We start from the raw sequence: 23,503 nt of genomic DNA on the forward strand, positions 1-23,503 counted from the left end.
GGGAAGAAAATCCGTATTCATTCTGTTACAGTGACCGGCTAGATAGACTTCTCTCAGTCATGCCATTGTCTGTGACTTAATCATTGGTACTTTTAAGTGACTCACTTAAATATCAAATATTGTTAATAATTTTTAAGGCTTAATTTGGAAGCACAAAAAAATTGCTTGTAAGACCCAGTGATAACTCTTAAAGCTATGACATTAATTAACATAATGAAATTATACTTTTCTGAAAAGAAAACTTTCTATGGTTTTTTTCCATATCCTGAGATGCATAATTTAGTTGTAAAATGTAGATCTGGAGCCAAAGCAAACTATAAAATATCTCCAGCGAAGCTAAGCATTTGAAATAGGAAAGAGTGATTGTTTTTAATTGCACAGGGGTCTTACCACATTAAAATGCTAAGTGGCTCACTTTCAAATAGTATTTCATCAATTGCAAAATGTTAACCCAGTTCAACAAAAAAAAGTATAAGAATTGAGCAATAATTACTCATTTGCTATAAAAAAACTTGAATGACTCATTAAAATGAAGAAAATCTGTATGTCATTTGAGCTGATTGCTTACTCTACTTTTTCTTATTTTCATCCTTTTTTTAAAATAGGAGCCAGTAACACAGCAGATACCCTGTTCCAAGAAGTGCTGGGTCGCAAGGACAAAGCTGATTCAACGAGGAATGCGCTTAATGTTCTTCAGCGTTTTAAATTTCTTTTCAACCTTCCCTTGAATATTGAAAGAAATATCCAGAAGGTATAATCCTTTAAAAATACTTTTCTATTTGCTGAAATTAGTGTGTTACCTTTTTCTTGTCAAAGCTAAATGTTTGTTTGTGTGTGTGGCTTTTTTTTTTCAGGGTGATTACGATGTGGTTATTAATGACTATGAAAAAGCCAAGTCACTCTTTGGAAAGACAGAGGTTCAAGTATTCAAAAAATGTAAGATACGGGTTCACTTTTGGTTTTGGGGTTTTTTTGGTTTTTGGTGGGTTTTTTGTTTTTTGGTTTTTTTTTTTTAATGTAAAGGCTGAAAAGCACATAGTAGTCTAGAGAGCTTTATGTGGGTTTTTTATGGACTTTAAGCCATAAAAAATTATGGATTTATAGGAACCAATTACTCTAAGCAATATTTCTGGCAAGTTTTCTGAGTGAGGTATATACTACAAAATGTGAAATCACAGCCAATTTTATTTATTAAGGCTTGGTATTACTGGACATAAAAAAAAAAAGGTTGCCATAATTAAAATGTAGCTCCAGGTATCTCTCACTGGCATATTGTTGGAAAGACTTCAAAGTACAATTCTCTGTTTTTGTAGAACTGTCGTATTCAAAATTTTCAGATGTGGCTTGTTATAAAATAAGTTATATTGATTTCTACATGAACTCCAGAAGTGTCTGATGTACTGGAAAACTAACATAACTTTCAGTTCATGCCACTATACTGAAGACACACATTGGATTTATTTCCCCTCCTTCCTAGATTATGCTGAAGTTGAAACCAGAATCGAAGCTTTAAGAGAACTTCTGTTGGATAAGCTGCTTGAAACTCCATCAACACTGCATGATCAGAAACGTTATATAAGGTAATAATTTGACTAGTGTCTTCATCAGACATATAGTGTTAGATGTGTATTTAAGTCTGTTTCCTAAATAAGGTAATGACTATTTTTACTATGGTTTAAATACTAATTTTAAAGCTGTAAGTAGAGTATTTTGAGATTTTATGATTATATAAAGAATGGAAATGGATTGGGTTTTGATTGTTTATTGAGTGATTGAAAAACAGTTCTGGAATGAGAACAACTTAAAGGATAATTGAGATTGAATTTAATTGATTAAAATCTTTAAGGCATGTTTAGATTCTGTTGCTTCCTCTAAACCATCATATTGCAAGCTGTGTCTGAAAAGATCACTCAGGGGTTGAATATCTCAAAATAGATTCCTTATTAACTTGTCTTACACTTCAGTTTGGCTTGGTGTTGAAATGGAATCATCCTGAGTCAGATAATAGGGAGGTTTTAATCCAGGCTATCGTTTAAATACGGCTTTGGCTCCTTTTATAAAGGAACTACATTATTAGGCTGAGTAATATCTCATGAACATGAACCAGTTCCCCAGTTTTCATTGAAATTCCTAGATTTTCTGTTAATCACAAAGCTGATGTTGAAGTCTCTTGTAGGCACACTGACATGAGTTGCTTCGACCTTCTACTGGTAGACTTTAACTTGCTTTACAGTCCTTGGAGTCACACTTCAGAGTGCTCTGGCATATTTGATGACTTGACTTAAAAAGCTTTTGCGTTTTGGACGTTATTAGGGCTCCTAGTGTGGCTTCACATTCTCAGAGTTTTTTTCAGTTATTTTAAAATATGTAGGCCAAATGCACCGTGCAAGGAGCATTCGTAAAGTTCTGACACCTGTGTGAGGACTTTCATGTTTTGTATGATCACCAGGCCCAGTCTGACAGGACAAGGTGCAGTATTGGTATCTTAGGTCCCTTTACATTAAGTTAGTTTGAGGACAGTGACCAGTGTACATCTATATAGTGTTTCTCATTCTTCTGGGTGCTATATGAATATTGACTATTTATTGGAACTGCATTTTAAGGTAAGTAGTTAAGCATTTTTAGTCTCTGAAGAAGGCAGTACTGTTTCCTTTCTACGTCAGTCTTGAAAACCTTAAAGAGCAGCTTCTTTGTCTAAGCTGAGTCCTATGACCACTTCTAAGGATTCTTTCGAAGAATCACAATTGTGTGTTTTATTCTGGGATTTTGGAGTTTGGTTGGGTTGGGTGTTGGGTTTTTTTGTTTGTTAGGGTTGGTTTTTTTTTTGCTTGCTTGGTTTGGTTTTGTTTTGGGTGGTTGGTTTTTTTGTTCCCCCCTCACCCCAGCCCCTTAGCTTGTAGTATCAAATCTTTAAAAATATCCCGGCCTATGTTAAAGCAGACTGTGTTAATGTAACTACCAAATGTATTCCACGTGTAGAACAGTATAATAAAGGAGAGCAGGGAGTGGACAAATGTGGAATAATCTAGTTGTAATGAATTAACAGAATCCCAGCATACAGAGTGATTAAATTAGTTTCACTACTCTAGATATGGTAATGTGGTTATACTAGTGTAAATTTTCTGGAGGCAAGGTGTGAAGAAAGCTTTCTTCAGAGCACTTCAGCTAAAAGGAAATTAACAAAATCCTAAATGTAAAATTATTTGCATAAAACCTGCTATTTTTGAGGATTTTTTTCTTCCTTGATATGTTTGTTCTGTGTGTCTCCAATATCTAAAGCTGAGCAAGACCTGAAATACTATGGTTTTCCCCCTCAGATATTCAGTGTTTATAGTTAGGCTTCAATTCATATTCTCATCTTATTTGTTATGGTATTTACACTGATAATTATTTTATACTGTTCAGAGACAGTTTACCATATCACATAACAGCCAAGTAGATGTATCTTTTTCCAAAAACTGTGGTAATTATTTTTTTATTAGTTTTTGTGTCTAAGCAAAGACTAAAGTCTCCCTTAACACTGAGGAAGGACTTGAGCTCATAATTTATAAATGTCACCCTGTCAAAATGGTTGGTTGTATAATGTTCTTGTCCATCCAATCAATCCTACTTTGACAGTTTATTTTTTTTGTTCAAGTACTGCAGACCGTTCTCAAAGACGACAGAATTTTGTAACACAGTCCTAATTAACATTAGGTATTATTGTAGTAATACAGCTTTTGTGAAGGAGTTAAACATTCCCTGTGCTGCTTAAGATAACAAATCAGTGTACTTCAATTTGAGCATCTTGAATTTTTGAATCTGTGCTGAGTCTCATTAATGCAGAATGTAATGGAGTGTATTAGAGTAGCTACTGCTTTTTGCAAATACTCTTTTGAAAGTACTGTTGTGGGACAGTGTTGAATGCCGTGTGTTAGATTATATTACTTCTGTGTTCTCTCTGAAATCACAACAGCAGGCTTCTAATGCTCCTCTCTCCCTGAAAGACAGAGTGTGTTTTGCTTCCTCATATTAAAAGCCCCAATTTTTTTCATTATCTCTCCCCGCCTTTTTGTTTTTTTCTCCCAGACTGTGAGTGCACATCCTAATAAAAAAAAAACAAACAACCAACCAAACAAAAATCAGCCAAACATAAAAACCCCACAGGAGCTTGATTTATATTTGTTTGTGCAGGTGTGTGCTAAAATTATTGAGCTGCCAAAAATTAATTTTGGCATTCTGTACTTACTTCTGTACTTACTTGGTAAGGTTACATGATGATACAATCAGGACGTATAAAGTGGGAAGAAAAATACCATATTTTATGTACTTGAGATGTCATCACTGATTCCAAGTGAAACATGAAGAACTGAGTTGCAACCTTGGCAAATAAAGAGTTTTGTTTCCAAAGTACTTTACTAGAGCACAACTGAAAATACATATTAATGCGGTATTAAATATGTATGGTTTTGTTTATTGTACAAGGTTTTTTGGAGGAATTTTGCTTCACTAAATGAGGAAGGGAGAATGCAAAGCTTGTGTTTGCATTGGCTATGAGTGTATCTTAACAACTATCCTTGAATTTCTAAAATTATGTAAAAAAAAAAAAGTATTTCTTGGTACATCTTTGGTCTGTTTTAATGAGGCCTTCAGTATGTCAAGTCAGAGCTGTGATTTTTGGACTGGGTTTTACAGATATCTTTCTGATCTTCATGCGCCTGGGGACCCTGCTTGGCAGTGCATTGGTGCTCAACATCAGTGGATTCTGCAGCTCATGCACAACTGTAAGGAGAGCTATGTTAAAGAACAAAAAGGCAAGGATGTATTTTTGCTTTATATATATATTTGACACTTAGGAATTTGGCTTTGCCTTTTATTTGACAAGTTTTAACATACAAATGAAATTTGGGGTTTTTTCCATCAATTTTGATAGCCTTTTACAAAGATGAATATTGACTTCTATTTTTTTATTTATTCTATTATAAAAACAAAACAGCAGTTGGAGTTTTCTTTTTGTTTAACTTATAACTTTTAAGCTCTTTACATGTGGAAAAGCATTAAATTTCAATCATTTATCTGAAGTTTACTGTCCTCTAGAAATACTTTGAGGTCACATGAAGTTTGGGTTGTTGTCTGAATCTGCCAGTTAGATTTCTTTGTCACAAGATAGGCCGTTAGTATATGGATATGCAGGACATTGGGAGATGGTGGTCTTGATATGTAGTGAATGATAACATGGTTTTCTCTTGCTCTTTGTGTGCAGTTTCAAAATTCAGATTACACTGTTTGGGCACAGACCTGTGAGTTGGACGAATAAGATATTTAGACGATGTTATATTACGACCAAGATGAATACTTGGTTGTATTGTCTTTGTATTTGCCAGTGTTGCTCTTCAAAGAAATGTGTGCTCATAGGTATTGCTTTCAGGTGTGGCAGCAACTTAGCTACCAGTTAATGTGATCTATCACATTAGCATATTTTCTAAAGGGAATAGGTGGAAGGCTATTGGCCTGGTATTTCTAGTAGTAAAATCTGAAAACTGGATTTTTAAATTAGAAAATGACAAGTAGTGCCTTGTTTCTCTAGAAGTCTTACCGAGTTTGCTGCTGTTTCTGAAATGAATAGACATACTGGAATCTGGCCTCTCTTGGCTTATAGGTAACTCCCATGTTTAGTGCTAGTGCATGTATATCCCAAACCAAATAATGTGTTATTTTCTGAGAAACCACAAGAATTTTACTGAGTTGGAACTGCTGCAGAAATATGCTGTAAAATTGCTACAGGAGACTTAAACTCTTTAGGAGAGGTTATGACATCAGGTATAGAGTTCACAGGGTGCGTTGCATAGGACAGTGATGTCAGTAGTTTTTAGCTTAAAGTATGCACAGACCATCTTTGTTCCACAACATGGTGTGGAGTGCTGTGGGACCAGTTGGAACACCAGCTTGGTTTCTTGGTCTTTTGGTCAAAATTTGGAACATTTCCAAAACCTTCTTACCTTCCTTCCTCTTCAATATCCTGAGATGCCACCACCCACCCACCCCTGCCCCAAACACACAGCTATCAGGAGCAAAACTCGCTTGTAAAAACAGCCACGATGAACAATTCTAAGCTTTCCTTTTCTATGCTCACTTGTAGATGCTATATAGCCATCTCGCGGCTTCTAAGCAGATAGTAAGTGCTCAAGGCTTTTTTTTTGTTGTAGCAGTCTATATAATTTTGATATGCATGCTCCAGTAAATGAATGGGAAATGTGTCTAAATTCCTAGGCTTGTCTTGAAAAAACACCGAACAGGTTGAGATTTTCTTGCAACAGATCTGCTTACCTCAGCCTTGATATCAAAGGGGCTGTTACGTTAGCAGCTTTGTTTGACTCACAGAAGAGGGAATGTAAATAACTTGAATGCCCAGTATGTATGAATAGTTAAAAACTTAGTGCATATATGAAACAAATGCTAATATATTATCGCAGTTATTAAAGAGATCATCAAATTTCAGTAGTTTTCTTACAGCCTTTTATGTAGTCCTTACTAATGTAGTTTTTGTACAGCTTATAAGATACTCAAGAATTGATCCTAGTTGATGGAATTTCTCACTTAGTTTCTATTATGGCAAAGGAAGGTTGCTAAACGTGGCTTTCCTTTCATAGATCTTTAATTTTGGCATACGCCAGACAGGAGAAGGAAAAAAGAAAACTTGGAAGAATTGTTATTAACTGCTAAGTAGAACAATGCTGATTGTGATCAGAGACATGGAATGTATTTTAATCTTCTTTAATAGTTGTATGTTTTTCACACAGGAAGGGTGTGGGCTTTGACTCGTAGATATCAAATTGGTTAGCAAGGCTTTGAGGAATATAATCACCTTCAATAAGTCAAATGTGGTTTATATGTTCATAAATTCACAGGCTATTTTTGGGAGAAAATATTAATACATTTTCAAACATTAAAGTCCTCCACTTAAAACATGCTTCCAAAAAAGATTATTTTGTATGTCAAGCATTTGGAGGAAGAGGTGAGTCATAAGGTTGATATTGTGCACAATTTTTCATCTGAGTTTGTGCCAAAGCATTTTGCTGCTGTTTTATTAGTTTTCAACACAGAACTGTGCCCTGAGTCATTACACATGAATTTTAGTACCCAAAATGTATTTGGAATTAGACAAAAGCCTTTGCTTTTCTTACCTGGCAAAGTCTTTGTTGAAAACTGTAGAGACATTCAGGACAGGATTTTTGTAGCTGATTGTCAAACAGTAAATAGTATAAAATAATTTATTTGCTGGATATGATGTATTCAGAAAGGTAAGGTTAACGTTGCAATTATTTGCTAAACAAGCTAAACCCCAGACTTAAGTGAATTCTAAGGAGAACTTATTCCAAATTCAGTCACTGATATGACAAGCCAACAGTGTACTTTGTGTGGCAAAATTGTTGCAGTCGTCTCCATACTGCTAGGAGGTTGACCCTTTAGTCATTACAACTGAAATAATTTCATTTTCTTATATAGAAATAGCATCTTCTCCTATCTTTAAGAGATTTAGTGACATATCATCACATTCAGGCCACTAGTAATGACAGTCAGGACAAATCCCCAATATTGATAAGAAGTAAATCTACTTTTCTATGTCCTCTGTAGGTTCCTTATTTTTGTCTGATAATTGCTCTTTTGTTAGTAACTGTACTTTCAAGGCTCTCCTAAGCACAGGTGAAGAGTGGAGTGCGCTAATACCCATGTGAGGTGGTTGAAGGTGCTATCAGAAAATTGTGTATTAGAGATGTATTTAAATACATGGGTTTTGGGGGTTTATGCCCAAGTACGTATTTTTTATCAAAATGTGAAATCTTCACTCTCAGTAGTACTATCACATGAAAATGTTGTGTGGGTTTTGTTGGTTTTTCTTAAAAAAAAAAAAAAAAAGACTGTGCTTGGATATTATTAGAGATTAACTCTATTTTGTAGAAATACTCTGCAGTTATAAGCATGTCCTAGAACTGTGAAATATCATAGTGTAGTACAATCTCTGATGCAGCCTGAAAGAAGAAACGGGCAAGTTTACAAGGCTGTAATGGTCTTTGAGTTCTCTCCTGGAATTTGTTTCAGGGGTTAGCAGAAGTCCTATGTGTTTCAAATACCGTCTGTTTTCAGTTATCCAACTGTATTAAGAGTCTTTCCAAAAACGGAAAGGTATATCAAGCTATGCTAAGCTTTGTCAGATAATTCGGCAGTGTGGCTTAAAGGGTGACAACTACCAACAGCAAATTATTCAGTTGAATGTTTCCTTTGATTTTAATAGATCACTATTAATTATAAAAGATGCAGTAATCTGATGATTAGATAATTGGTTGCATTTATTTCAACAGGTACAGGTAGGATGGGGCATTTTCTCAAGTTCTATCTATAAAGTACTTTACAGCAGCGTTTTGGAGTGTATTGCCCTTGAAGAATATCTCTGTATGTGTATTAACATGCAGTTTCCTCTCAGTTTTAAACAATGTGTTGGTTTGCTCATTAGTCTTGAATTAGGTAGATCAATGTTTCGTTACATGCTTAGATATAGCTGTTGTTACTCACCCATCATTGCCTTTAGCCTATCTATCACTTGCTCTGTATAGCCATAGCAGAGATTCCTCATTTGTGAGGCTAAAAAAAAAATGCAGGCAGATTATGAGAAACTGATAGAATCCAAACCCACATGTTTTAAGGAGTGAGTGAATATGCCTATATGACAGCAGGTCAGAATCTTTCCAGCTCTGAAGTGTGAGCTGCTGGGACAAAGAGACCAAAAAGCATAGCCAAAGTCATAGTGGAAGCATGAGGCAGTACTCGGGGATGCCCAAATCATAAAGCTCCTGTGCTCATGTCCTTATATTAAGCCGTTCTCTTGCTTCACTGATGGCCAGATTCTTCCATTAGAGGTCCAGCTGTAGATACAGAACCTACATGCAACTAGCTGGAGCTCTAGCTCTTCTGGCATAGTGATGCTTGTAAATACATGGATTTATTAACTTCTTATGTATTCTACGTAATGTTCATCTGCCCTACTAATGGAATAAGCAGTTGTGCTCTTCTAGTTAAAAAAGCCCAAACCTTTTATGATTATGAAGTTATTTCCTGAAGCATTGATGGATTTCTTTTAAATATCTGATTGCATTCCACTGTTGCTGCCTGCTGGAAGGACCTGAAGTAGGTAAAGGCAGTTCGCTGCTGTTACTTAGTATATAGATATGTTAGAGAAAGGAGATGCATGAGACTGAATAGACAGGAAAAAGAGGGTTCTTGAAGGATATGAATACAAACCTTAACATGGAAAGTACCATGCTCACTCAAAACAGTATTTCTTAAATCTCTAGCAAGAGATAGTTGAATGATTAGAATTGTGCTGATATTTTATGCCTTGTATTGGCTAAAGTCTGAATTGCTTCTTTTGAACTTTGAACTTATGATTTGTGGAAGTCTGGGGACTTTCAAACCTGGTACCTGGATAGTCAATGGTTTCCTTCAATTATGATTTTACACATTTATAATTTTTAACTTTACTTGGCAATTCCCCTATTATTAGGGAATAATTGTAGTTTTTCAATAGGGTTTATGCTTCCCAGACTTGCTGGAGTACAGGAAACATGGAGGATATAATGACATAAAATGCAGTGAAAATAAATGTAAATAAATGAGGTTTAGTTTAAAATTTGCCTGGGACACTGGGCAGATAGCCAAAATGAGTTAAGCAATGGGATTCTTAATGTGAATATCAGGGAAAGAAACTACGGAGGCTAGGACTGTTTTCTGTGTGGCCAATGGTTATTTGCTTAGACTTAAATAGTGGCTTAGTAGGCTTCATGATCCTTTGAGCTAAAATGGATAGGGACTCTAATCCAGTTATTGTCAAACTGACTGAAAAAGTCTTCATTTCTTAACAGGTCTTTCTGAGATATGTAACATTATTGTAAATAAGCTATCTATTAATACCCTTTAGAAACTAAAATTATAAATGGAAATGCTAACACAGTTTTAGTGTGATTTTTCTGCTGCCCTTTTTGGGTTGCAAAATATAGAATACACAACTTATTAAAGTTCCCAACATGGAGGCAGTTCTCGAAACTGGAGTATACTAGTTCTGTCATTGTGATTTTTGTTGTAGTTCTTATTGCTGGAAAAAAGTACAGTTTTTGCAGCACTCAGAATATGATGCACAGCTCTCCTGAGCTAAAAACTACGCAGGGTTTTTCTGTGCTGGAGTAACAGCAGCTGTACATAGTGTGAAGGAGAGAGATGGATGCTTAGACCACGTTGGTCTTTCTTCTGTGCCACACTGAGATTCTATTCACCTTGCAATGAATGATCCATCTTTGTTAGATCAGACAGGCCGGCAAGGCTTGTGTCAAAAGGGCCTTTTCAATTTGTTATCCTAGCAGCTGGTTCTCTTCCATTGCCTTTGCTTACTGTACATCTGGAAGAAGACTTCTTGCAGCTGGGAGCCATTTCACGTCTAAACCACATCCCCTGTCCATAGCAGAAATACCCTTTTGACAGCAGATGTCAAGCAAACCCTTAATGGGTTATTAATTAAAAAAATATTAATCAGTACAAAATTTGACACTGGATTTGTTTTCCTCTTTTACCACCTGTATCTGTAACTTTGTTATTTAAATTTTTTTTCGTAGAATCTGACAGGTTCAGAAGTGCAGGGGTCATTCTTATGTAATACTTTAAATAATATCTAAAGTATTATAAAGACAGTAAATATCGTGATTAAAAAGCAGCACAGGTAGTTGTAAACAAAATTGGAAAGATTAGTAGTACTGAAGATAAAGTGAAACTCTTCTGCGGCCAGAATTTTACCTTGGTGTCTGCTCTTGCCTTTTAAGTCCTTATTCGGGCAATTAAGTAAAAGTGGGTTGTTTTCAAAGTTGCTGATGATATTAATGTCCGCTGGAGCTAGTGCTAGTAAAATGACATAATTTTTATTTATGTGCTGAACTTGAAGTGATTGGCTCTTGCTTCAGTATTATTCGGCCTGCAGGACTGACACTAAGGCTTACCCTCAGGCTTACTTAGAACACCACTAGAAATAACAGGCCCAATTAAGCTTTTTGTGGCAAACTGAAAAATAGTTTCATTATAAATACATTTAGTATAATGAAGACTAGCCTTAAGATTTAAAAAAGCATTTATTTTTAAAAGTATTCAAAAATATTTTTCCATGAAGTGCAGCAATTTTAATCTTCTGCACTCATCTCTGCTAGAAATACAACACATTTTTTTCTTGATAATTTAAAAATGTCAGATTCCTAATAAATGTGAGTTTAGAACGAAAAAGTACTCAAGAAAAAGAATAAAATACAGTCATTCATCTGCTGAGCAGGTTAATTTTTCAGTAATTTCTCCTGCTTGCCTAATTTCTTGCCTAGACAAATCAAAATTCTCAATGCGGTGTCCTTGAAAGGAATCTTATCCTGGTTGTGTCGGTGCGGGCTCCAGGCACTGTGTGTTTGGTCAACAAGCAACAGTGGGTGGTCAGGCTGTAGCACAGGACAAGGGCCCGCTGTGCACAGGAAAAAATGTTCAAAGGTGTTTAAGGGTGGTAAGGAAGTCTGCCGCCCTTCAGAGAGTCCGGAGGCTATAGATCAGCCGTCCCTCACTATTGTAGCCTGTGAGAAAATTCACTGTAAGATACATAATGGATGAAAGAATACAGTTACTGTATTCACCTGGTTGCACATCTCTAGGGTCTTTTTTTTTTTCTTAATTTAATCTTGCTCATATACATGCAGTCTGTGTAACGGCTGGTGTTTGACTTACTGTGGAAAATGGCACTGAAAAACTACTCAGCCAGAGGTTGGTCACTGGTTAACAATTTTCTTTGTCACCGCAAGAAGTACAGGCACTATATTATCCCGATTAACCGGTAGTTTTTGTAAAAAGCTTTAGCTGAATGTCACACAAGTCCTGCACCAGGCTGGCATAACTGCAAAGTGTCTGAGGCTGGGTTACAGAGGGAGGCGAGAGATGTGTGACTCCCACGAGAAACCTCCGCCTGTCAGACTGCAAGGGGGAAAAAAAACAAGCAGAGTTGTAGAGCGATGGGTATTGCAGAACAATTTTTACACTCGGTTTGGTAATCGCTTTGAAATAAGAAAGTAAAGCTGCTTTTAAAGATTTAAATCATTGGTTTGCAAATCGTGGAAAATCTATTTGGGGCAAGCTTCATGTTAGTCATCTTGTTCACTGAGTCTGCAACATGCTGCGTGCAGGTAACATCTCAGAAAATGGGGTCAAGGTGTGTGTGCATGAGCTGTAGGTACTGTAGGCACATCCGTACCTCGTAGCAATTCCACTACTAATAAACTTAGAGAAAACCTGCAATTAGAGGCCAGCACAGGTGACTTTTGATTTACAGAAAGTGAAAGCACAAGTTAAATAAATGTCCTCAAAAAGCATTGTGCTTCCCCACCACCCCCATCCTTATTTTGGTGAGATCTTACTGCACTAGAGCAGAAGAGGTCTGAAGAAAACTGTTGAACTATTTATATTTCACACAATATCTGAATGTGTTTATTTCATTCTACACACCTTTAAAATATCTGTGCACAAAAAGTTGAAACCCAGTAAAATCCTTTAAAGAAAAAAAATAAAACAATGTGAATATCCTTAAAACGTCTTATTTGATCTTCTCGTGATTTTACAGTTGTAAATGTAATGGGGCTTTAATTATACTTCTGGTTTGCCATGACTTTGGTAGAAGAGAATGTAGTACATTTATTTTTCCTGTGTTTCCTTGGTTAAATATACACTTGGCAGTGGAGTCACTGACAGATATGCTCCATGTAGATGCTGTATTTTGGAAAAAAATACTTCTGTAACTTCAAAGATGCAGTATATTTTTTTAAAAAAATCTACCAGGAATGTATTGTTCATGCTTTTTATACAACATCTTAAAACCTGCTAGCAGAGTATAAAGTTAATTTCTTGAAACTCTAGATTGTTGCTGTCCTATATTCAGGATCTAGGAATGTAGAAATAGTACACAAATAGAAAAAATGAATAGGCAGTGAATTATTATTTGGGTAGTTTATTTAGATTTATAAATATTATTGTCTACAGTCCATACTAATATTAATTCATTGTATTACATTATGCTGCTAAATTTAAGCTGCTGGCTCCAGAGAGGGAGCGCGTTGGGATGGGAGAAAAATTGTTTGTAAGTTAAAAAGTGAGAGTTAACAAGATTTATGCATTAGTGTGCAGTCTTCAAGCGCTATCTTCTGGTCGGGTGAAAGTAAAATCAGCTTTGCTAATGTAGTCCAGATGTTTATTAGTCCTGAGGGTATATGTGCTGTTGTAGTTCCCTGCTGCTGTGTTATACTTGCTTGTAATGCTAGACAACCAATTAAGAAATTAGTTCATGTTAAACTTTCTTTTCCTGGTACGGCTGCAAACTGATGATGTGGTTTTTCTGGTGGAACAAGAGAGTATTCTTTACATGTTTTCTGTTACTGGTGAATATATAAACCATTTGGGCGCGTGGGGCTAGTGTATCAGCAGCAATACTGAATTCTCAGGTTTTCAGCTACCTCAGGCAAATGGTTTTAATTGAACTAATTCACATTAAGATGTTTTGGTAAGTGTGTCTGTTTTTCTTAATTCTGAGGTTTAATTGGCACTGTCATTTTTAGAAACCATCTGTTTACAAGAAATTCCTCATATTAACAAGGTGTTTGAAGGGTGAGAGCCTAATTCTATGAGAAGACATCAAAGAGGGTAGCTTGGTGTATCGTGGCTTTTTAAATTGTATTTTTTGTGAAGATAGCATTGCTGCACTTCTGGGTTTTTTTTGTTTGGTTTGGGTTTTTTAGTATATATTTCAACTAACAATGCCTCTGACAATTCTGGTTTGTCCTTGGTGTACATTTTCTTTCACCCAAATAAAATGCAGATATGTAGAATCTCAGAGTCAAATTCTTATGGAGGCCCAAGAACTATGTGAAGCACTTAAAATTTCTCACGGTCTTCTATACTTTTTTCTGGGGGGGTATTCTGGGTAGAATCTCTGTAAGATATTGAATGCGTGTTTTTTTTAATTTGGAGGGGAAGAAATTTTTTTGGTTTTGCTTCATTGTGCAGTCTTACTGCAATGTTTTTGCAGAAGTTAATGTAATTTAAAAAAAGGTACTTTTTCGAAGTCATAGGTCTTTAAATCATAGATGTGGAAGATGTGTGACCTTACACAGATCTCTGTTACATGGGCAGTTGCATAGCATGTGTCCATAACAAACTATCTGCATTTGCAGCATACATACCTACTTTGAAAGCTTCCGATAGCTTCAGGTTTTTTCCTTATTATTCTGTAATTTTAGTTCATTCAGAAGGAAAAAGTCTTTCCCCAAATTCTTGTTTAAACTCATAGAACTTCTCCATGGTGATGGTGGATAATATATTTAAATCACTGTAGCAGAGTCCATATTGCTGAAAACTCATCAGTTTTAAAGGTGTCATAAAGATGAGTTCTTTTTAATAAGTGGTGTAGGATTTAAGTAGTCAACAGAATCATATTACAGGCTAAAGACAGCGCAGATGAGTTGACCAAGTCGGTTAATGCAGTGTGTCTATCACGACTGTGAGCTACATAGCAAATGGATCTATTTACTTAGGTGGTTTATAATGTGAGCAGTAATAAGATGAATGGAGGAACCGACAGCTCAATAATGACAATGCCTTGGTGAGGCCACAGTGAAAGGCCACAGGAAATCTCGTCAAAAGCAGTTAAAGAATTATGGGAAGAAGAGCTTCTTACAGAAGGAACTAAAACCCAATACTGTCACCTATTGGAAGTTTGCAGTAAGTTTCACAGTACTTAATATTGCTATTTAAGCTCCAGCTGTTGAAATAAAGTGACTAGGTGTTTCTTTACTGCCATACTGGTCTGACAGCAGCATAAATTCAGAATTCTTCAAATCCTTTTGCTTTGTGTTACTCTTGAATCTGGGTATTGCAGTGTTGCAGCAGGTGCTTTTACTCTGTGGCCTTCCTGTTATTTTAAGTGAATGTAGGTATTGATGGAAAAGATCAAACAATATAAACTCAAACGCTCAAGTTTCTCACTACAAAATTCAGCATGAATTAGCAGGAGAGGTTTCATCTTGATACAAGAAAGACATTTTTTCACACAGTCAATCACCGAAGCAACCTCCTCAGGGATGTGGTAGAGTCCCCATCGCTGGAGGTTTTCAACACTCAACTGGATAGGATGCTAGATAATCTCACCTAGGCTCCCTTTCCTATGAAAGGTTGGAACAGGTGATATTTTGAGGTCCCTTCCAACCTGGGCTGTTTTATAATTTTATGAACTGTGGTTAATTTAAGTTTAGCTGTTACAGCTCAGTTGGCCAAGGCTGAAATAATTTTTGGTGGTTAATTTCAGAAATGTATCTCTATGGTGAAATGCATAAAGCAGCAACTTAGACTTAAAGACAATTATTGGCAGTGTTACGGTACATTAAAAAGCCATCTTGTCTGCTCACTATCATATGGTTGTTTTCCAAAATGTATGTTAGACTCCAGGTATCCATCTCTATCAGATTAGATCATTGCTTAGGACTTGCTAATAGTGACCTACATATGGACAGGCACCCAAAGGAAAAAATAGTTATTCGATGACAGTAATTGGTTCACTGGGCAATATTTTGTGTGTTTGTGGATATGTATTCGTGGGGTGTTTTACAGATGTGCACAAGCATACAGTGCCATTAGTTCATCTGCTTCATGATGGATGGATTCTTTCTACTTGAACTCTGCACAGGTTGAACAGTTTAGTAGCTAAACACTTCCTTAACTGCTTCAGCTGGAGGCATAAGAAACTGTTGCTGTTGAAAAGTATATTTAGACATACACCATATAAAAAATGTGTGCCATGTCACCAATAGCATGAATACATATTTATCCATGGCTTTCAAGCAACTAATTGTAGGGCATTAATTAAAGTAAAGCCAGAGAAACATACAGACCAAAAAAATTATATTTTCCACATGGTACTTGTGGTTTTGGCTGTGCTACAGGAGTCAATAGCGGTGTTATTGAATAACCTTGATGTAGATGAACAGTCAGTCTAAATACAAGATTAAGAATGGTTTTGCTAGATAACTTTTTGTCTTGTATCGCTTCAGAATTAAATTATAATTCCCCCTGCAGCATGCAGTTTCATGTCAATCAATGTCCAAAATCATTGTAACTTTTTTCCCCTCTCCCTAGGCAACTCATTGCTCCACAGCCCCATGTTAGACCTGGACAGTGATGTGCGTCCATCACCAATCGGCCATCTCAGTCAAACTGCTTCATTGAAAAGGGGCAGCAGCTTTCAGTCTGGCCGTGATGATGGTAGGCATCTGTTTTATTTGGAAAAACAAAGCTGCAGTTCCCTACATCCCATGTGTGGTGTAGTCAAAAAACCCAAACAGAAGCCCACGTTCTGTGTGTTTGCTGTGGTTTGTTACCAAATAAAATTCTTTCTTCTCATGTATTGCCATTGCTTACTAAAGTGGTCGTCTTTGGTTTTTTGCAAGCGAAGAGCAGTTCATAACTGAACTCAGCTTCTTAAAATGTAGTCAAGGTAATAAGTCTCTCTTTTTTTTATTTATTTCCTACAAACCCAGATATTTTTTTTTTTTGGCATACATCACCACCTACTGCTTACCACCTTTTGCTGCTGTTACCTTTTGTGTGTGTTTGCTAAGGTGGCCCTCCTTGCATTTGCTCCTTCTGTGACTTCACATATCCAGTCCTTTTTCTCTAATTCTGTAAACCCAGAAAGGGAAACAAAAGTATGTGACTAAGCTCTAGCAATGTGTCCGCAACCAGCTGAGCCCTTCTGAGTCATAAGTGTCTTCAACATCCTTGTCCAAGCAACTTCATCTCAGGAGTCTTTCAATGGTGATATCACAGGAGGCAGAAAACATGTTTTCACAGGATATAGGTAATTTCTTACCAAAGTACTTTTTCTGCAGAAAGCGGGTTTTTGTGAAGAACTTTCTGACTTTGGTCTGCTTTGATTTTACTCTTCTCCCAATTTTGTGAACTTCCTTGATAAACCATCAAAAAATCCCTGATTTTTTTTTGAGCAAGAAGAGAAGTGAATCTTTCAAGATTCACAAGGGAATCTTTCAAGAACATGGACTGGAGAATAATGAGAATTGTACATTCTTGTGCTGCAACAGTATATTCACATGCAAGACAATTAAATTGCATCACAGTTTGAGGTTGAACGTATTTCAAAATATAAATTGCAGACTTTTAAAAATATACATGTATACCAAGTAATTACATTACTGTGTCACGGTTACTCTGGTCCTTTCTCAGCCCAAAGCCTCGCATGAAGTTGATTGACAAGTATTACAGAGCAAAACAGTAAATTGCTGGCTGTTGTTGGATACCATCTGCTAACACGCATGCCACACTTAACGTAGCAAGCAACATCCAAAATCCAGTTTATTTTTTTCCCTTGTCTGAATTTTTTTCATGTGTTTCTGCTTAAATAGTTGTGTCTACAGAAGGCAATTTCAATTCAATTGGTTATCTTTGCGTTAGTCTTATTTATGGATCTATAAACCTCTTACAGACTGGAAAAGGGGAGTCTTCAGCAAGCTTTGCAGTTTCTGTAGGGAGCAGTTTAAACTAGGATTCAAAGGAAAACTGGAGGATCAGTGCAACACAATACCTCTAGGAGCCCAATCCACCACAAAGACCCTAGAGTTAGAATGAGTTGGCTCTGAGTCGAGTTTGTTGGTACCTAGGTGCACGTGCCTACTGCATGCTCTGGAAAAGTTGAAAGCTCTACCATCCTTGCTGTCCTCTGGAGAGCCAAAGCAAACCAACCACTTAAGAGACCTGTGCAGAAGCTGCCATTCCAAATATGCCATGATGTGTGCCGTTTTCGTGTTGTTTGTGCATCCTTTTGGTTTTTAGCAAATTTAAGGAATGGCATCTCTGGGGTTTTTGGTGTGGGTTTTTTTTTCCCTGATGTGACTGACAATTATTGTCCCTGACATTTAACAGATTACTTTGAATTTGAAACTGCAGCATTCAAATAACATTCAGGTCTTGCTTGAGCATATATTCATGAGGGTAGGTGAACAATAGCTCTAATTTCTTCTTTAGGATGTTATAGCACAGGTTATAATAAATTGAATAAAAGAAAATTTCTGCTTTAATATAGATTGGAGCTTTCTCTAGCAAAAGAAGTCAAAATATCCTGAATTTATGGCCAGAATGTCCTTTTGACGTGATGTGCAGTAGCTTCTTCTAATAAATATCTACTGTCTGCAGACCCTGGACTAAGGCAATCTCTGAAATAGGCCTGAAGTGTATGCTTCCTGGAGGGGAAAAGAATTTCATATGTGAAGTAAATCTTAGCAGTATGGTCTCAGTTAGGAACAGACATCTCTGGTTATACTCTTGGGTTGTTGCTGGAGCTTTTGGCGAAGATGAGGTGGTTTCTCAAAGGAGCTGAAATCTTTTGGTTAGAACTTGGGGTTTGTTAGTGTTACAGAGCCCCTGCTGCTATAGCAGCGTTGGCACAGCCTCCTGGCATAGCCACAGCCTATGTTAGTAGGAGTTTTTATCTCCTTTCTTTGTAAGAAGGGAGGAGACCCATTCCTCTACTGGGTCTAGACCAGTTCTCTGACAGTCATAAATTAAGGTGGCAAATGTAGTGCTCTGACATCCTACCTGTGTCCACACTATGAGCTTTGCTGGTTGAACTTTCATGAAGTTTTTGTGCCTCCTAGCAGATGCATCACTACCAACAGAGTTACACTTCAATTATGTCAGTCTCTCTCCAAATTTTGGGCTTCTATTGTGGCTTTTTTTATTTTTCAAATACTAATCCAGAGTCCCTAAACTTTTTGGCTGTGAGGAAAAAGAACATTTTGGATAGTGCAGGTCTTTATTTGTCCACTAAAGAAATGGAACAATAATTGACCTGCACCTCAACAAGTGGATGCTGCTGAAAGCATGCTATGCTTCAAGGAGATTCAAGACTGGTTTACCAACACCGTAAAATAGTGAGGCTGTGGTGAACCGTTCTAGTTACTTAATGTGCTTTAGGCAGCTATTTTTGCCTAACTGGTGAATTCCTGTTCTGTATAGGCAATTTTCCCTAACAGATTAAAGACAAAAAGTGCAATTTCACCCAACATTTTTCTGCGTTTCCAGACTTATGTAGGATAATATGTTTTTAATTTTTTCATTTATAAAAAGATCAGAGTTTATACCAAGAAAATCCAGCAAACATGGACCTCTTTAAATATTGTTGTTCTGGTTTGTTTTCTTTTGGTTGTTTTTTCTCAAAAATCTGACTTCTTTTTCCAAGTATTCTAAAGTGGACTGTAATTTTGGAGTTGAAATACAGGTCTCTTATCATGTTATATTATCTGTATACCCTGTTTTGTTGAAACATCGTTATCAAGAAAGTTTCAGTGGAGAAGACAGATGGTTATAGAAAAGTATTTCACAGTTTTCTTTTTTCTGTATTAATTGGAACCTTTCTTCTGCCCCTTTTCAGCTCTTTACCTTCCTCCCCCCAACCTCCCTTTGCCCCATCTGATAAGAAACTGAGAGAAGTTATCTGATACCAAAATGTAAGCTATTTTCCTGATGCGTTTTAAATGCCAGTGTACCAGGAGCAAGTAGGTTCGTGAAGTGAGAGATGCTGCAGTGTTCTTCCTCCAAGAATCTCAATAGATACTTAGTGATATGTTTATTGAGTTTTAACAAAAATGTTGGAATGTCCCCTGGTTTTCAGATGAAAGATTTTACCAAACAAATGTAAATGAAGATGAGAGGTTGGCAACTTGCCCAGGCCACAATGGAAAATTTTTTTGAGCTTTAAATAAAGCAAGTCTTTTAGTTCCCATTGTTTGCTTTAATCACTAGCCTATCCTGGCAGCCCTGTTTCTTCAGCATCACCACCTCATAATTTGAAACTCCTAATGTCTTGATTGCTTTCCTGTTACCTTACCTGTTAGAGTGGTTTGAAGATGGAAGACTGCCTAAATGGATTGTTAGGTGGATTGCATAGATACCCCCTACAAAGGGGCCTATTCTTTATGTACTGTCATAGTGCTGGCACCTTGTAAGCATATGAGAAAAGAAGAAAGAGCTTGTGTGTGTACCAATTGTGTACACATATATGGACTGAGCTTTGAATTTTTCAACTCCTACCTGAAAGGTTTTATATATACACTATGTAGTTACTAGTGTAATACAAGGCAGTAGCAAGCTAGTAGTACTTTTTTATTATTAAGTCAAACGTTTTTTTTAATTTTCCATTTTCCATCCTCTCTCCCCCTTTTAGCTTGGCGATACAAAGCTCCTCAACAAGTTGTATTTGTTGAAAAGTTGACAAAACTTGTTGTAAGTCAGCTGCCCAACTTCTGGAAGCTCTGGATTTCTTATGTGAATGGAAGTTTATTCAGTGAGGTATGGATTCTTCTATATAAATGACTTTTAAGTAATAAAGCTCCATAATAATAATAATGTTTGAAGTGTTACATTTCACTGGAAGAAGTACAGGGCTTATTTTAATCAGAGGTTTATAAAACAATATGTAGACTCTTACACATTTGAGAGATGCTACCTTGACTAGTAACCTGTCTTGCAACGCTAACCTATAGAAGTGAGACTCTTCATTTTATTTTTAAAAGAATAAGGCATACGATGGAATTACTTAGAATTCTGCCAGTGGTGTGTCTGTTTGCGTTCCAGGTGCTGGAGTCAATATTGTGTAGTTTCACCTCTTACTCATAGCTGGCCAGCTGCCCTTCATTGGTGATTTGAAGAACTAGGAAATCGCATGAAGGATAGAGATATGTAAAAGACAAAGTCATACAGAAAAAAATTATTTCCTTTCTTTGGAACAAGAGTACTCATTTCTTGAGCTTTAAGTATTTGGAAGTGAGGATAGGTTCAAGACCAGAGTCGCAAAATGACCAAGGTCCAGAGTGGTGTACACAGACATACTATAAGGAGTTTTGTCTGGAAGTGCAGTCAGCTGCAATCACCTGAGCTTCTAGTCGTTCTTGCTCAGATGATGATGTTTGTTACAAATTGTATAAATAAAATATAATGCTGATAATCCAAGAAGCAGGGAAAAAGTAATTAATCATAATGTGCTGTTTTTATGTGCACACTAGTAACAGATTTTGAAAGGATACATTTCATAATTAATTTTATATGGGTAGTATACAACTTACCATCATAATCATTACCAGAGAAATACAATAGCTTTTATGTTTGTGTTGTTGCTAAAATTTGGGGACAGAATTACATTATGTTTTACCGAGAGTTCACTTCTGGTCCTCAAACCATGTTTCTTCTGCAGAAGAACTGTAGTGATGGTATATCCCCAAGGAGCAAGTCTGACAAAGACAAACACACAAGTGAAGTGTAGTGAAAGGCAGCTCTCTGATCCATCAACAGATGATAAGGCAGTAGCTCACACCTCATCTGCATAGCTATCACTGGAAAGCCCTGCTGAGTGCAGTTCGGACTCACTCATTCTGGGTCCTAAAAAACTCTGAAGACAAGGTCTGTAAAGAGTTGTAGAGACAGTCAGGATAATACAGAGCAGGTGGAAAATAAGCAAGCTTTTGGATATACATATGATTCAGACCAGCTTCTATATTGAACCTAAAGCTTTCTGCATCTAAAAATTCTCTGCTTTACTGTTGCTTTATCATTTCATTTGGTGGGACTGTTTTTATCCTGCCATGCTTACCGTGACCTGCTGTACTTAAATCCTTAAGTCATCACAGCTACAGTATTCTACCACAAAATTATCCCTAAAACAGAACGACAGCCATAGCTATCTACTATTCTTTGCAGCTTTAGTAGAAAATAAAACAAATTAAACTTGGGAAAAGGAAACTGGGAAGCTTATTTTGTAATTTTACTTTTCTCTGACTAACTAAAGAATTAATTTCTCAAAGGGTCGATCTATTTATTCCACTGTAAATCAATATAATATTTTCATATGATGATAATCATAGGTACTGTAGCCCTTTATATGTTGAAAAAAATATACAGAGCTTTACAGCTCCAGTGAAATAGATTCTATTTGTGATACTCATTTTACATTATAAAATCAAAAGAAGGGTATGACATTTACTCATAACATTCAGTGAAGGAAGTAGAATCAAGAATAAACCTTAGTACTGTTGACTTTCGCAAAAATAATGATTTCATAAGGGAATTGACAACCTTTATATTTGACAACAGTACCACTGGAAATTAGACTTTACAAATTCACCTGTTAAGTTATTGTGATTTTTTTTGTTGTTGCTGTTGTTCTCTGAATACAATGAAAAAGCAATTTCTAGGGAAACAGAGACTTGAACTGTAAATAAGGTTGAGAAATTCTGCTCATGAAAATGACTGCAAGTGGAAAATGCAGCGATCTTATGTCATGTCTGAACAAAACATTGTTTCCATGCATTTAAAAAAACAACAAAGAGGAAGTAGTTTTCCTGTTAGTATTGAAGTCGTCTTCTGTTGGGTCAGATTGTGAGCTTGTAAGAAATTAATCCACATACATTTGACAACTACTGCTCCTTACAGAAACCCCCCAAGTTCTTGGGGAGAGGGGAGAGATGATGCCCTCAGTTCCTTTTGTGTGTGCTGCATTCCAGAGCCAGCTGAGGAAGAGTGGGAGGAGGGGGTGGCATAAGCTAGAAGACTTATTCTAGAGCACCTAAGAATATCTGTCACCATATCACATTCAAGACTCAAGGTTTATATGTTTTTCTCTCAGAAACCATACAGATTTTAATTGTCCATGAAGAATTTTTTTACTATGATGTTTGCAATTTATTGTCATTCAGGAAGCAAGGTGACTGCTACAAGTTTTTTTTTTAAGTCCTATGAAAATAGTATAGAGGGTCATTTCAGTTAGCTTATTCAAGTCTTCAAGGCATTTTAAAAATGTGGAAACAAAATCCCCACATATGAATAACAAGCTGTGTTTATTTTCTCTTGTTCAGTTTTTAGGGTTATGGGGGTGTGTTATCTTTAGTTTTGAAAGGTTAGATATATGCCTTAAAATATTGTCAGTTAAAGATTTACGTGGTATTTTCAACAGTTTAAAAAGTTGAGTTCTTTGAATCATTCTAGGTGAAGTAGCATATGTGAGTAGTAACCGTTGGTCTTACCACAAGATAGTTTTGGTCTGTCTGTGCAGGAAAGGTTTAAGTGGTTTTGCTGAAGACCAATCTAAGGGAAAAAAAAATCAAAGATCTGTGAATTATTTTGTTGTGTTTTAATCCAGCTGTCAAGCAGTGTGAACCTTAAGTTGATACCTGAGGTTTAAAGGAATACAGCTTGTTTTCTTTTTAAGGCATAGAAGAGAGAAATTGATATTATATGCAGCAATAACTTGAGTGTTGCTCTCCTTTTCTGAAAATGTACAATTCACAGCCCTAAAGTATGAGTTTCTTACCTACATATTTTCCAAAACTACTAAGCAGTTCTATTTTTCTAT

General features: G+C 36.4%; 1 protein-coding gene across 2 annotated transcripts in view; it reads left to right on the top strand.

Moving 5' to 3' along the window:
- Window positions 1-23,503, top strand: part of EXOC2 (exocyst complex component 2) — a 134,853-nt gene that overhangs the window by 50,991 nt on the left and 60,359 nt on the right. Inside the window, exons 8-13 of one of the 2 annotated variants that reach the window (XM_064443497.1) lie at window positions 606-751; window positions 855-936; window positions 1,478-1,580; window positions 4,675-4,793; window positions 16,225-16,350; window positions 20,324-20,448. In XM_064443497.1, coding sequence (XP_064299567.1) covers window positions 606-751; window positions 855-936; window positions 1,478-1,580; window positions 4,675-4,793; window positions 16,225-16,350; window positions 20,324-20,448 — 701 coding nt within the window. The remainder of the gene's footprint in view (window positions 1-605; window positions 752-854; window positions 937-1,477; window positions 1,581-4,674; window positions 4,794-16,224; window positions 16,351-20,323; window positions 20,449-23,503) is intronic. The other variant, XM_064443498.1, reaches the window with a different exon arrangement.

This window comes from Phalacrocorax carbo, chromosome 2, assembly GCF_963921805.1.
Source record: "Phalacrocorax carbo chromosome 2, bPhaCar2.1, whole genome shotgun sequence".
In the NCBI taxonomy this organism is placed as follows: Eukaryota; Metazoa; Chordata; class Aves; order Suliformes; family Phalacrocoracidae; genus Phalacrocorax; species Phalacrocorax carbo.